The sequence below is a fragment of the Bos indicus genome, chromosome 2, assembly GCF_029378745.1.
Source record: "Bos indicus isolate NIAB-ARS_2022 breed Sahiwal x Tharparkar chromosome 2, NIAB-ARS_B.indTharparkar_mat_pri_1.0, whole genome shotgun sequence".
Classification (NCBI taxonomy): domain Eukaryota; kingdom Metazoa; phylum Chordata; class Mammalia; order Artiodactyla; family Bovidae; genus Bos; species Bos indicus.
Window position 1 is genome coordinate 121,826,186 of NC_091761.1, and position 11,133 is coordinate 121,837,318.

An 11,133-nucleotide genomic window follows, 5' to 3' on the forward strand; every position below is an offset into this window, starting at 1 on the left:
GTCTGCCGCTCCTCCCAGCAGAGAGCCCTTCAGAAGGCTCCCACCTCCTGCTCCGGCCGTGAGGATCAGGGCCTCCAGCCGCCCTCTAATCATCTGGTAGCAGATGGAGCCTGTCGAGCCCAGTCCCTGGCTTTCTCTTTTTATTCAGTAAGTTCACGGAAAAGAAATGCAAGCCCTGATCTCCAAGAAAGTGAAGATAACAGTAAACCAGTTAACCCTGCTGTCTGCCCACCCTCTCACCTTCCACAGGCTCTTGGGCCCAGGAGCTGACAGATGTGGCCACGACAGGTCTGGCACCAGGATCAGCGCCTCATGAGGGGGCAGCAGCCTGTGAGCCCCGAGGCCTGGCCAGGAGCCACCTGGGATTCAGTGTGTCGGGGGCAAGAGGGGTCAGCAGAGAGCTGCCTTCCAGCGCTGCCTTGACCGCCCCCTCCTCCCCCAGCCTCCCCAGCTTCTCACTCCCTACCTTCTCCCTCCTAAGAAGCCCAGGTTTTGTGTAATGACAAGGAAAGAGAACAGTCAGTGCCAGGCTTTTAATGACAGTTGCTTCAGGCTGCTAGCCTCCCTGCCAAACGGCCACATGGAGAGTGTTCTGTGACACCACCAGTCAGCGGGGTCCAGACTGTGGTGTGTGCACTTGGCACCTGGTGGGGGGTGGGGGGGCTGTTTTCCCACCAGAGAGGGACTCGGCTCAGATTAGTTCACACAGGCCTCAAGGAGCGGCTGCCAAGTGCAGTCTGGGTTTTAGGGAGCCCCTGGACCAGATGGAAATGCCTGCTGGGACCCTTAAAGCAGACTCCAGGGAAGACCTGTAATTGGGTAGGAGAAGGTCTTTGGGAGGCAGGCCAAGCTCTGGAAGGATGATGGCGATGGATGGTACCATGGGGTATGGCCAAGTGAAAGGAGCGAGACGATAATCTTGTCTGTAATGCTTTGCAGTTTACGGAGAGCTTTCCATTTATCCTGAGCGTGCTTAATCCTCGCATCCTGTGTCCCTCTTAGGGCACACAGTTGAGAGAAGGGAAGTGACACTGCCCGGAGGCAAACAGGCAGAAAACTAGGAGTGGAGCCCCAGGCGGCCTCACACTGCAACCAGCAGTCTTTCCACGAGTCGTGGGGGCGGGCCCCCAAGAGCCAGAGGAGCAGCCCAGGCAGAGGACAGGTTGCACGCCCCCCTAGAGCCACCGGCCTGGCGCCCGCTCAGGGCAGCACCGTGGTGACGCTGGTGAGCAGCACGTGCTCCGAGGCTTTGGAGACGGAGCACCGGCTCTGCAAGGACAAGGACTTGTGGCTGGCAGAGGAGCGAGGGCTGGGGACCTTCAGAGAGACGCAGGGACCCAGGCCAGGCAGGCAGCAGGAGAAGGCAGCCTTAAACTGCTCCCGGAACTTGCCTTGGTTGGGAGACAGAAGACACAGCCATAAGCAGACAGAGATGGGCTTCGGCCCAGGAACACCGACATAGCTCAAGCCAAGCTGCCTGTGAACGGGGGCAAGGGGTGGGGGGAGGAAGGGTAGCCCCAGGCAGGAGACAGCCCCAAGGCAACCTCGCCCCTGCCAGGTAGAGAGAGGATAGGCCCTGGAGCAGATTCCCAAGGAGAAATGCAATTTTCATCTGATTCCTTGACAGCGCCCTGGCTCTGAGCCCGGCTCAAAACGTGGCGTCTGGCTCAGGGACCTCAGGTCACCTCCGCCCCGGCCGGCGTGTAGGTGAAGGGGCTCAGGGCTCACCATCTGTGGCTAGGCTTTGCCCACCTCTGCCCCACAGTGGTGAAGATGACCACAGCAGTGGCCCTCAAACGAGGCGCTGTGCCTGGTGCCTGGGCTCGTCATCCAGCTCACCCCAGCACCCTGAGGGGCCCGAGTCCTTCATCCTCCTCACTCCACTGATGAGACACCCAGGTCCGCTGGCCTGTCACCATGCAGAATTTGGACCCCGTTCTAATTCTAAAGACCTTCACTTAAAGTTGAGAGTGGGGGAACAGTGGGGAAGGAGGGACCACCATGACCACCTGTTCAGCCAGAGGACCCCAGGCAATAGACTGCTGTAACTGAACAACCACGTTTCATCACTGGCAAGCCACGCTGGTGCCCAGCAGAGGGCTGAGCACACAGTGCTGTGCTTAGACACGCAGCTGTGTCTGACTCTTTGCGACCCCATAGATTGTAGCCTGCCAGACTCCTCTGTCCATGGGGATTCTCCAGGCAAGAATAATGGAGTGGGTTGCCATGCCCTCCTCCAGGGGACTGTCCCAACTCAGGGATCAAACCCAGGTCTCCTGCATCGCAGGCAGATTTTTTTACCGTCTGAGCCACCAGGGAAGCCCCCAACACAGAGTAGGCTCTCAGTAAATGTAGAGTCAGTTAAGGAATGCTCTCCAGCACATGCTCATTTCTGTTCTCTGAGCCGGAAACCAGTGGCTAGCCTTTGTTAAGTAATTCTTTAGTCTCGGTGAAGGCTAAGATACTGACCCTGGCCCCTTCTTTAACTTTTCAACGTTTTCGCAAAAATCGTTTTGTGTCCAGGCTTGAAGAGTCATCTGGTTCTCAGGCCTGGTCCAAGTCAGAGGTCTGGTGAGTCACACTCTCCTGAGCCCAGGCCGGGGCCGGGGTGGGGCCTTTCCACCCTGAGGCTGGGAGGTAGTGGAGGCGGGTGGGGGCTGTGGGACAGCTGGGAGAGGAGACCTGCAGGGAGAGGGGACCACAGATGCCTGGAGAGTGACAGGGCTGGTGCTGGAGGCAGGTGGATTCAGGGGTAGCCCCTCCAGATCCTGGCCATACTGCCAGTATGTGTCTAGCTGGGCATGGGGAAGCCACTTCCTGGCTCTGGGCTGCCTCTGCTGGTGGCCCTCCCTTCCTCCCATGCCTTGATTATGCAGTCACCTTTTCAGACAGGGGCTCCATCTGGAGCCTGTGTCAACCAGACTGGCTGATCCGTGGTCCTGCTCTGCATGTGTCAGGCAGGGGTGGAGGTGAGCTGGCCCTCCCGCAGCGCTCCCGCCCACCCACTGGTCTGCATCATCTGCAAAACTGGATCCAGGTGCTGGACACCTTCTTCGGCCACTACTGGGAGTGTGGCCTGTCTCCCACTCAAACCAGGGCTCCTGGGTGGGGCCAGGTGTTTCCCCTGAGTGGGGGTGCCCAGAGCAGGGTCACAGTCCCCAGGAGGGAGCAGGTGTATCCTCCCAGGCTTTATTCAGCCTGGAGTGGAGATGCAGAGACTGCTGTCCTGGGGACTGTTGCCACCCTCTGTTACTCTGTGTCCCCAGTCCACTCACCACTGAGGAAGTTGTAGATGATGGGGTTGGCAGCGCTGTTGGCATACACCAGCCAGTGGGAGAAAGTGAAGCAGGCATAGACAGCTTCCCGGTCGCTGGCTTGGCGGAACATCCCAAACACCCTAGGACCGGGAGGGGCAGGACACTCAGAAACGGGGTGTGTGTGTGTGTTTTGTTGGGCAGGAGTCACCATCCTCATCTAGCATACAGGAAAACCAAGACTCAGAAAAGGAAAGTGAGTTGTCCAAGGTCACACAGCTCATGAATGGCTGTAAAGTACAGGAGTCCCACGGTCCCTTCTGTTCACCAGATGGCCTTTTCCTGGGCCTCTGGGTCTAGGGTCCTGACCACAGTTTGGGGTTCTTGAACACAGAGTGTATGGCCGAAGTGGGCCTAGGGGCAGGAGCCAGGGCACCTCTGCTCCGTCACCGACCGTCCGATCCCCTGGGGCTCCCCTTCCCCTTTATCATCTGTCTTCACAGCAGCATGGTGAGTCATAGACATCATCCGATTTTCAAATAGAGAAACAGATTCAGAGAAGCAAAGTGATGTGCCCAAGATCACACAGCCGGGAAGTGGCGGAGCACAAACTCTCGCTCAGATTGTCTCACATTGTGGAACGGCCCGGTATTTGGCTCTCCCCACCCCCACCCCACCACGGCCTCTGCTATTCCAGATACCCATGGGTGTGGTCCCTCCCTTCAAGTCTCTGCCAAATGTCACTTTCTCAGGCCTTTTTTAAAAACCATTACATCTTTAAAAAAAAGATTTTTAAAAACTGCCACCAATCTCGGTCATTGTCACTTTTTATCCCCTTTCCCTATTTTTTTCTTCCTAGCAGTTATTGCTGGCTGACATTGTAATATATTAATATGTCCATTCTTGTCCACCAGATGTCATTTCCACCAAGGCAGGACATTGTACCCTGCACCTGTTCACTCTGTTCCCAGCCCCTACAACCTGATGACTGACTGAACAGATGAGAGGATAGCCTTAGGAGGCAGGCGGGTTATTCTTCCCATTTTACAGATGAGGAGATTGAGGCTCAAAAAAGAGAAACAACTGCCCCAAGGTCACACAGTGAGTGAGCGGTGGGCCTGTTCTTTCTCTAAAGCCGAGAACTCTCCTTTCCCTTGACTCCACCACCTCTCCCCACCCCAGCCGCTCCCCATGTGCTCTCACCTCTTGAGGACGTTGAGGACACTGATGGGCAGGTAGCAGAGGGCAAAGACCAGCAGCACCACCATCAGCATCTTGGCTGTCTTCCTCCGAGCCCGCATCTGCTTCACCTCGGCCAGGAAGGCGCGGGCCCGAGGCTGGGGCTCTGCACCCAGGCCTTGCCCCTGCTCCTCCAGCTGGACTGAGGGCCGCTTCCAGTTCCTGACCAGGGCTGACGTGGTGCCAGGGATCTGTCCAGCACACAGACAGCAGTTGTGGGTAGCACCTTGGGAGGGGTGTTCTGCTTTGCTGGGCTGGACTCTGGGGCAGGGCAGAAGTGAGCAAGGGACCAAACCCTTGCAGTAGGAAGGAACTAATAATCATGATAAAGACCAATATCCTGGACTTGAGTATACTTCCGTTTTTCCATTAGCTCATTGTGAGCCCTCCCACAATATACCTCTTGGGAACATGTTATTGGCCTTTAGTTATAGATGAGGTAGGGGACGCTCGACAAGTCCCCAGGTCACAGCCTGGGGCCTGAACATCCTCCTAGCTACCCATCCATCTTCCTCAGTGGTGAGTTGTGCCTTCCCCTGGCCCATGCCTGACTCTAGGAGGCCCGAGCAAGGGGTGAACAGGTGGGCAGCGTGGAATGGCCTGGGCCTCAGAGCACAGGTCCCAGCCTAGGTCGGTGCCTGTAGGCCTCTGATGATTCTGGGCTCCTGGAGCAGCACAGATACCTTCACAGCCTCTCCCACACTAGACACCTGAATCACCCTACAGCAGAAGGGCATGGGGCTAGAGTTCAGGAAACCTGGGGTCTAGGGCCGGCTCAGCCGTTCATGAGCTGTGTGACCTTGGTATGTGACTCACTTTTCTTTTCTGAGCCTTCGTGTTTCCTGTTGGTCAGACAGGACTGAGCAACTTTCACTTTGCACAATGTTTGAGAATCTATATCAGAACTGGAGAAGGGAAAGGCTACCCACTCAAGTATTCTGGCCTGGAGAATTCCAGGGACTGTACAGTCCATGGGGTCACAAAGAGTCGAACACAACTGAGTGACTTTCTCTCACTCTGCACTTGTTCCTGTTGACTGGGGGACTGTGAGGAGCAGATGGCAAGTGTTGGTGGACTGCAAGCCTGCTTGTGTTCAGGCTGGCATCCTCTCCCTGTCCAGGCCCTGATGCAGGACTCACCCCCACAAGTGCCACTGCCACGGAGCACCCCCTCCCTTGGCAAACACCACCCCCACCCCCCACCCCATGGAACTTGCTGTTGGTCAGTTCGTAATAGAGGAGAGAAGGAAGGCTCTGGAACCAGGAAGGCTGTTACTCATTGGCTGTGGAACTGGTCGCCCTTACTCATCATTTGTATTGTGGGTAATATTGCTTCTTCGGTTAAATATTAATGTTGTGAAGACACTGCAAGCCAAGTGCGTAACTGGGAAGCAGCACAGAGGTACAATTCTTGTTGCTGAGGCCCTGCACCAAGCACTGGAACCCCCAGACCTGGGTTTTAGTCCCTGCTCTTCCACTCACTGTGAAGGATTTGGGAGAAGTTGCTTTGCCTCTCTAGGTCTCAGTTCTCTCATATATGGAGTTGGGGATAATGTTTGGTGGTGGAGAGGATACAAGACTGGCTGGGAGTGCCCGGCGTGATAACTACTGACACTACGACAGTGTCAGTCACTTTGGTTCCAGGGCTGGCACTCGCACTTCTGGCCTGGAGTGTGTCCCTAGGCCTTGCCTCTCTGGGTGCAGCCAGAACGGCATGTTCTGAAGGCAGAGAACTGTGTACTCCCTCAGATGAGGACCCTTGTGCCCTCCCAGACCAGACAGTGACACCAGAGTGGGCCTCACCTGGCGGCCCCAGAGCTTGCGGAAGATCTGGAAATAGGCCATGGCCATGAGACCCAGCGGGGCCAGGTAGGTGACGATGAAGAAGCAACTGTGGTAGATCTTGGGGTAGAGATCATCTGCAGGAGCCAAGACATAGAAGGGTTGGGCCCCCAGCCTGCCCCGCTTAGCAATACCACCCTGCCCCGACTAGAGCCAAAGCCAGAAGCTCAGCCCCATGCAGAGCCCTTGCAGAGAGACCCTGGAGTTACCCAGCTCATGGGTGTCCATCCTGGAGGAACCCTGGCACAGATGTTGACCCTAGAGAAGGTACCCAACCTGGAGGTAACCCTGGTAGATGCCTGCTTTAGAGTGTCCTCCTGAGAGAGCCACACCCGGGGGTGTCCACTGCAAAAGTGCCCTGAGAGATGTCTACCACTGGGTATGTATCCCAGAGGTGCCCATCTCAGGTGCCCTCCCAAGGCTCCCGCTCTTACCAGCCCAGCGTTCATCACAGACGGAGAAGAGCCGGGTGCGGTTGGCTAGCTCGGGCAGCACACTGCTGCATTCCATGACCGCAGCCTGGGGCACCATGACGGCCAGCGACACAGCCCAGATACCCAGGATGGAGCCCCGGGCACGCCGGGCAGTGCTCTTGAACAGCAGAGGGTGGCAGATGGCATACCAGCGGTCCAAGGCGATGAAGCTGAGGGTCAGCACTGCCACGGACACAGACACGGCCTGCCCCATGGGGACACAATGTCAGTCATTTGGGGGGCCACCCGGAGACATGGGGTGAGTGATGGAGCTCAGAGCCCAGAAATACCAGGCATCCAGGTGCAATGCTGATCCTGACTCCACCACTTATGCCTGGGTGCTGTGCTATGCTTAGTTACTCAGTCATGTCCGAATCTTTGTGATCCCATGGACTGTGGCCCGCCAGGCTCCTCTGTCCATGGGATTTTCCATGGCAAGAATACTCCTGTGAATGCCATGCCCTCCTCCAGGGGATTTTCCCAGCCCAAGGATCGAACCCAGGTCTCAAGCAGATTCTTCGGCATCTGAACCACAAGGGAAGCCTTACTGCCAGGGTAGATTTGGTCAAATCACTTACCCTCTCTGAGCCTCATCTGCAGAATGAGAATATATCATCCTGGCAGGATTCTTTTTAGAATAAATGAAATTATGGGTGGAGAACACCCAGCCTGAGACCTGGCACATAGCAGGTGTACTAACTTACACTTCTGGAAATAACCACGTGCCAGACACTGTTCTCAGGACCCTCACAATGACCCACAAGGTGAGTACTCTTACCTCCAAGGTACAGATGAGGAAACTGAAGAACAGAAAGGTTAAATAACTTGCCTTAGGTGAATTTCCTCACCTGCCTGTCTTTATTTTCAGGGTGGCCGGAGTTAATCAGTTGACTGGAAAAACCTCAATATAATGGGAAAACCAAGAGGCATTCTCTCTGCCCTGGGATTTCATCCCTTTCCCCAGGCTGTAAGGGAAAAGAGTCCTCATTCTGGGAGGCAAAGATGCAGGTGGGCACTGGCTCCAGGAGTGCCCCCTGCCTTCTGGGGTATAGGGAGGCAAGGAATGAAACCCTGGCCTCTGGCCAATCCTCCTTCCATCCCGCCAACCCCACTGGGTATCCTGATTCTCACCACTGGGAAAGGGAAGGCCCTGGCCAGGGGTGGGAGGGGAGGGAAGGGGAGGAGACTCTTTCCAGCAGGCCCCCTCAAATCTGCCCTACCTCCGGATCAGGGAGCAGACCCAGTGCTCTGTCACAGCAAGCTTGTGTCTGTCGCCTCCACGGTGTGCCTGTGTGCCTGGAGGTGACTGTACATGTGTCCCCAAATGACTGTGTGTATGTCTGCGGGTGTGACCTGGAGGGGATCTCTGTATCCGTACTTGGGGCTGTGTCTCTGTCCTTAAGTGTCAGGCCTGGTAGCCTGCCCTTGCTGACAGCAGAGCATAACCCTGTCGAGGTACTGAGCCACCATCTGAAAGTCAAGACTAAGGGTCCCTGAGATCTAGCAAGGCCATGGTTGTTGTGCTTGGTGTGTCAGAGGGATCACGAGGGTCACCCAGGCGGAGCTCACCTGTAGATAGGGGATGACCTTGCAGAGGGCATGGCCGAAGAGCCAGGATTCAGTGATGTCTACTAACAAGCTAGCCGGCAGGCAGATGGCCGTCACCAGCACGTCGGCCAGGGACAGGTTGACGATGAAGTAGTTGGTGACGGTCCTCATGTGGTGGTTGCGCCACACGGCCAGGCACACTGCAGGGTGAGCAGGGGAAGAAGTGAGGCTGGAGGCAGAGCCACGCCCAGTCCAGCCGGGCCCCTGCAGTGAGACCCTTCCCCACACTACCCAGGAGGGACTGGGGAGAGAAGTGAGGCCCAGGACCCCTCCCAGTCCCCAGGGGAACCCCGCAGCACTCCCAGAGACCTGGAGACCTACCCAGTGTGTTGCCCACCAGGGCTATGAAGAACACAGCCACGTAGGCTGCGATGAGGACCCACTCGTACTGCTTCGGGTACAGATAATCACGCCACAGATAGCGGAGAAACTCGTCTTCATAGTCTGGAGGCTCCGGGGACCGTTCCCTGCCCTCCGTGGGGACCCCCATCTGGGGCCCTGGGGTGGCTGAGGGCTCCATGAGCTCAGGAGCCACTAAGGCTGACGGGCATCCCAGGCTCTCCCCAGGGAGGGGTGCGCCTGGGCCAGGCTTCAGCCCACTTCCCTCGGTGGAGGGGGGCCAGTCTTGCACTCAGGTGTTTAGGGTCCCAGCCCCAAACCTTCTGAAGGAAGGAAGGAAGAAAGGGAATATTAGGGAATGTGCTGGGTTACGTGCAGATAAGCCCTCTCAATTCTCACAATCGTGGGTTAGGATGAGCCTGAAATGGTTGGAGAAAGCCTTGCATCCCCACTTCATACCAATTGGTCAACTCACCTCTCAGCCTTGGTTTCCCCATCTATCTCGTAGAGTAATAACTGAACCTGCTTCACAGGGCCAGTGAGGAGAAATCAGCTTTAATGAACGCCAAGGGTTTTACCCAGAAACTGGCTGGCTTCCTCGCCGTTGTGGGTTACCACTATTAAGAGCTCCGCTTTGCAGAAGAGACAGAAGCTCAGAGAGGTTGAGCCCCTTGCTCAAGGTCAAAAGGCCACTATGGTCTGTCTGAGTCCACCAAACACCACAGCTTAGGAAGGAGAAGCCATCCTGGTTGCAAACACCTCTCCTGAGTCAGTTCACGGGCCTGAATTTTGGGGTTGTAAAAAAAATGATCAAGGGTGGCTTTCAGAGACCCAGGCCCCGCCCACCAGACCTGCCAGACCCTCCCAGGTGGACACACACCCACGCACACACACGGTGTGGGTGGAGGTGCAGGGAGGAGCTGACAGCCTCCCTGAAAGCGAGGGGAGAGCCCCAGGCCCAGGGGCTGAGCGGGTCAGCACCCCCGGCCTCAGATAGTCCCCGCTTTGAATCCCTCGACCGCGATGAGCCCCGGCGGCCGCCAGGGGTCGCTGGACCGGCGCGCCGGCCGCCCTCTTCATTCATAAATCCGGCCTCGCACCCCGCTGCTCCTTCCTCGCTCAGACCCCTCCTCCCCTCAAGCTGAGCCGGGACGACCCCGGATGTGTGTAGGAGGGTTGCGGATCCCTGGAGACCCCCGGAAGAGTATGAGGGGTCTCCTTTAGATCCCCACCGGGCGCCGACGGACCTGCTTCCCCAGCGGGACCTCACTGCATCTCGGAGGCTGTGGGGCGGCGGTCGGAGGAGCGAGAGCGCGAAGGGTTCTTTAGGAACCTGACGGAAAGAGGTCAGAGCCTGCTGGGGACCAACCTCCCAGCACCTAGGTCATAGCTCCCGAGACCCCTGGCTTCCGCCGAGGGTCCTCTGGAGCCGCCCACCCCGGGCCCAGTGGTCCCCCAAGCCCCGCACCTGTTGGCTCTGGGACCTGGGCGTCCTCGGCTGCTGATCCCCCGATCGTGCAACGGGACTTCGCCTCCCCTCCCGGAAGACCGGTCTCCGGGGCCCGGGTCTGGGGGCAGGGCACAGGGCTGGGGCAGCCCCCTCCCTAGGCTGCGCTGTCTGGGCTCGCTCGGCTGGGCACGAGCGCCGGCTCAGGCGCGGGCTGTGGCTGGGCGCGGGCTCCGCGGAGCTGCGCGCCGCGGGGAGGGGGGGCCGGGGCGGGAGGGGCAGGGCGGGGAGGGGGGCCCCCAGCCTGTCTGGGCTGCAGGTCTCCCAACCCCCGAGTCTCAGAGGGCGGAGGGAGAGGCTCGTCCCTCCCAGCTCACGACTTCACGCGTCCATCCCACCTTCATTCATGTGTCCACCCGTTCATTCATTACGTTCGCATGCATTCAACATTCCTGCCTCCGCCTACGCTGCATTCAGAGCGCACCTACTGTGTGCCGATGGGCCCTCGGGCAGCTTCGGAGAGCCACAGTGCTGGAGGTGGGTCCCAGCTCCACCTCTGCCCGCTGCCTCACCTAGCTGACGAGGATGATGGCACAGGTGGGTGACCAGGGTGCGAGAGCGTCGCCTGCACGGTCTCCTGCTAGGCTCCAGCTGTTGCTGGAGCAGTGGGCTCCCAGAGATGCCTGGAGACCCTACTTGCCCATCTCCCAGCCTCTGATTCTATCTGCCCTCCAGTCCTTTCTGTTCATGACTGCTTCACCCCTCCCAAGACAGGAAGGATAGATGGGGGCAGCACTCAGGGGAGCAGAGGGGCTGATGAATTCAACAAACGTTTTCTCAGCTGTGTGTCAGGCAATGAGCTAGAATATTACAGCTGCCATTTGCACAGTCCCCGCCATGCATGATCCCATCTAATCTTCACATCAACCCGG

The 11,133-nt window shown here is 57.7% G+C and overlaps 1 protein-coding gene across 3 annotated transcripts; it reads right to left on the reverse strand.

The window, feature by feature from the left end:
• Positions 1-518: 518 nt before the first annotated feature.
• Positions 519-10,429, reverse strand: HCRTR1 (hypocretin receptor 1). Of its 3 annotated transcripts, none has more exons than XM_019979395.2 (10): positions 10,223-10,428; positions 10,002-10,087; positions 9,230-9,536; positions 8,737-9,077; positions 8,377-8,555; positions 6,769-7,012; positions 6,296-6,411; positions 4,458-4,684; positions 3,276-3,397; positions 519-1,391 (listed from the first exon to the last, which is right to left on the reverse strand). In XM_019979395.2, the coding sequence occupies exons 4-10, from the start codon at positions 8,933-8,935 to the stop codon at positions 1,201-1,203; spliced, it is 1,278 nt and encodes a 425-aa protein (XP_019834954.2). In that variant the 5' UTR covers positions 8,936-9,077; positions 9,230-9,536; positions 10,002-10,087; positions 10,223-10,428; the 3' UTR covers positions 519-1,200. The 3 variants fall into 3 exon arrangements, 2 of the variants coding, with proteins under 2 accessions (XP_019834954.2, XP_019834948.2); XR_002182821.2 differs by adding an exon at positions 2,470-2,682 and having other exon boundaries at positions 1,197-1,391; positions 8,737-9,536; positions 10,223-10,429; XM_019979389.2 differs by having other exon boundaries at positions 8,737-9,536.
• Positions 10,430-11,133: the final 704 nt, after the last annotated feature.